The 3575-nt window shown below is 34.2% G+C and overlaps 1 protein-coding gene across 1 annotated transcript in view; it reads right to left on the reverse strand.

Moving 5' to 3' along the window:
- Positions 1–275: 275 nt before the first annotated feature.
- RBM7 (RNA binding motif protein 7) overlaps positions 276–3575 on the reverse strand; it is a 6511-nt gene continuing 3211 nt past the window's right edge. Inside the window, exons 4-5 of the mRNA XM_004689244.2 lie at positions 2874–2964; positions 276–1613 (exon numbers count right to left, since the gene is read on the reverse strand). Of these exons, the coding sequence (XP_004689301.1) occupies positions 1257–1613; positions 2874–2964 (448 nt within the window). The 3' untranslated portion in view covers positions 276–1256. The remainder of the gene's footprint in view (positions 1614–2873; positions 2965–3575) is intronic.

A 3575-nucleotide genomic window follows, 5' to 3' on the forward strand; every position in this document is an offset into this window, starting at 1 on the left:
GATTCTCAAATATATATGCTATGTACAAAAAGTACATTTTAGAATACTCTAAGTTAAATGTTATTTTAAACATACTACAAAAAGTACATGGTTAACTTATCTGTTAGTGATGTCAAAAAACTAAGTCACACCCCCCACCTCTTTTTCAGTGTATTAAAAAGAAAGCAACAGTGTAAGTGCTGTGATTAGTGTTAATAAGAATCCCAAATTTTCAAGGAGTGAATGAACTTTTATGCACAACTTCTATAATGAAAGGGAAACAGTACCTTGAGAGATAAAAGTAAATCAGAAAGTTTTAATTCTTTCAAAAGATTAAACAAAAAAGCAATTTATACAATCTCCGTAGTAAAATGTGTCCTTATACACAAGTTCCGGGCACTTAGAAAATGTAAAAACTTTTAAAGTTTGAATAACAAAGGCAACACTCAACAGCTTCAAGAACTTTTTACCTAAATCAAGAATCTTTTTCCCACAAAAGGTATACTTTCAGTAAAACATTTTATTGTTTTATCTATGAATTTTGTTCTTCCTGAAAAGGGGGCAGTTACACTGTTTTTAATGTAAAAAAATACATTTAGAGATATTTAACTTCCTGAGTGACTTCATTCTTACATCAAACATGATTTAATGAACAAATTTAAAAATGTCAGCATGAAACGGCATGTGCAGACTTGTATTTGTATCTTCAATAGGATAAAACTCAAGAGTATGTCACACAACTTACAATTAATTTTCTAAATTAAACATGTTTTACTCCCAGCTTTTACTAAATTTTCATAAATAAAATGTCACTAAATGAATCACTGAAAATACATTTGCTCACTTATTAACAAAATACTGACAGTCAATTGTGACTTAACAACTTGAATGTTTTCTATTATGTACACCAAAATCTGACTACCAAATTTCTTGCAATACAAAAGATAACAATTAAAATATTTGCTTTATAATACAACCAATTCATACAATATATCACTTCTTCAATTGTTTAAAATGCTTAGCAATTGTAGCAGTTTCCTTTGCATAAAACCTTTTCCACTTCATAAAGCCCTGAGGTGAAAGGTTATTCATATAGTAAAAGTGGAACCACAAATCTTCTCATTTCTGTATTATACTTAGCTGTAAGATTTTTCTTTATGTATAAAGAAACGTGGCAAATTTGAAAAATTGCTCTGTACAGTTTTTCAAAACATTTCCAGGCCAACTTAGCCAACAGGGGCTAGAATGACCCTCCACAAATGTCCTTTTCACAGATGTTAGTGTCGAGAGGAGCGCCATTTTCCATCTCTACTACTGTCTCTCCTATTATCATCATGGCTCCAGCCATCATGATTCCTATCTTCATAGAAGAAATCATCTCTGCCTCCTCTGTAATGATGGTCAGACCCATGATCAGAATAACGTTCACGGCCATAATGTCTATCCCCTACATAGGGATGAGAATTCTGTCTGACTTTGCGCTGGGATGATGGTGTGTCTTGGCGCCACTGAGAGCTTGGGGACTGGTTAAATGTATGATTATGTGACTGAACTGATGGGGAGAATCCTGATTGATCCAGATGTGGAGAACCAAACTTCCCACCATATGACATCTGCCTCAAAAGACTGTTCATCTGAGGGAAGAGAAAAAGAAGGAAATGTCTAATATATCTAGAGATCAAAGTCCATAGGTATTTTCTCAGTTACCAAACATAGCAAAGAAAAGCAAACTCATTCTCAAATAATAATTGTGTGCAAAATGATTCTGAAATAGAATGTTATTAAAATTAGTATAAAACGAGTTTCTTTCATCATACTGTATGCCTGTATTTGTTTATAACATGACTCCCTGCTCCAAAGAACCCAGCTTAGAAAAGAAGTGATTAAAATGATGTGAATCACAGTGTGATGAATCTGCATAGGCAGGAGCTCTGTATCACCACGAAAAGTGTTTCAAAGTAGTAACTCGAGCATTAAGAACTATTTTAAGAGGGAAATATGCTGCAGAGAGCAAACTATAGACAACAGTAATGAGGAAACACAGAACAGGTTCATAGAATAGTGTAACCTTAGTTGAGGCGTTAGATCTAAGTAGTGAAGGATGGATGACAGAGCTATAAAGGTGTAATGGAACCAGACCACAGGCAGCCTAATAACAGAAAGTTGGGAATATAAGTAAACCAAGGTTGTAATGGTAATTATGGAAAAGTATATGAGATATTAATTACCAGCGAGTTCTAAATTCTATCTATAGACAGTTATTAGCCAATAAAGATTCTGAATAGAATACAATAAACTGAGAAAAATATATGTTTGTAAAACTTGGCATCCCTTTGTATTAGCATTTCAATTTTACTTCATCACTGTTTTTATTTTGAAACTCATGTGATGACTGTGATTTGGGCAAAGGTAAGAAAAAAGACAAATGTAAGAAAAAGAAATAAACACTTGGTAATCATTTAGAAACAAAAATGGAACAATGTAGAAAAAAACGATACCTAAGATAAAAGTAGTCTCATGGTAATATTGTTATAGATAAATGGAAAGTTTAAGAAGAAGCTGACCTAGGAGACTATAGTATATTAAAGTACTAATATTAAGTATTAAACAGTTTGTAAGATCACTCAGCATAAGTCACAAAAACATTAGACTGAATTTTCAGTTTTTGAACAACACACCCCCCAACAATTGCTAAAGAAAAATACAATGTAAACTGCAGTTCTTCTATTTGTCTTCAATCTTTTCAAGTGTTTCAAGTTAGTGAAAATTAAAATTGCATGATCAGTTTAGGAAGATTATGCTAATCTAAGTAAAATTTAGTAAATTAATAATACTTTAACAAGGTTTTCTTTCTTTCTTTTTTTAAAGCAATTGCAATTGAAAAATCTACCTACCACTGCTTGCCTCTGAAAATTCTCTGGAGATGAGAAAGATCTCTGAATTATCTGTGCTGATGGAGTCATGTTATCCACAGTTCTTTCATATCTGCAAAACAAAAGTAAACCAATGTAATAGCAAATATTTACTACAAGTCAAGTCAATCAGAAGCAAGATACTGTTCTCAAGGTAGGAGTTAACAAGACAGAGTAGGCATCTGCTCTATGGGGCTGCGGTAAGAATTTACCACCATTACACATGGTGATAAGTTACATGAAGAAGGGCTAATGAGCAAGAGGAAGGTTCTACTGTAGTCTGGCTGATCAGGGATGAGCTTTCTTATTAAGAAAATGGAGTGAGCACTGAATAACACAATTACTCAGAGGCGTTCCATCTGAGGGAAGGACTAGTACAGAGGTGGCAAACCATAACCAAAGAGGAATACATTTGAAGGAGGAAGAAATTAGTAAGAGTTCTGTAACATATGCAGGACATTAATTTTAAGGCCTTATTCTTTTACTTTTAAGTAGGCTAGCTTGTGCTATAGAAAAGCTCTCTTAGAAAATGCTTAAATTTTACTTGAGGGCCCTCCCTGGTGGCGCAGCAGGTTAAAGCACAGCACTAAGAAGCTAAAGCCACTGCAGCATGAGTTCGATCCCCGCCTGCCCTGGAGGAGATCCACATGGCGTGGCAGACCTCTCCTGACCCACCCGCTGCTC

The sequence above is a fragment of the Condylura cristata genome, unplaced genomic scaffold (assembly GCF_000260355.1).
Source record: "Condylura cristata isolate star-nosed mole 26May11 unplaced genomic scaffold, ConCri1.0 scaffold00025, whole genome shotgun sequence".
Lineage (NCBI taxonomy): Eukaryota > Metazoa > Chordata > Mammalia > Eulipotyphla > Talpidae > Condylura > Condylura cristata.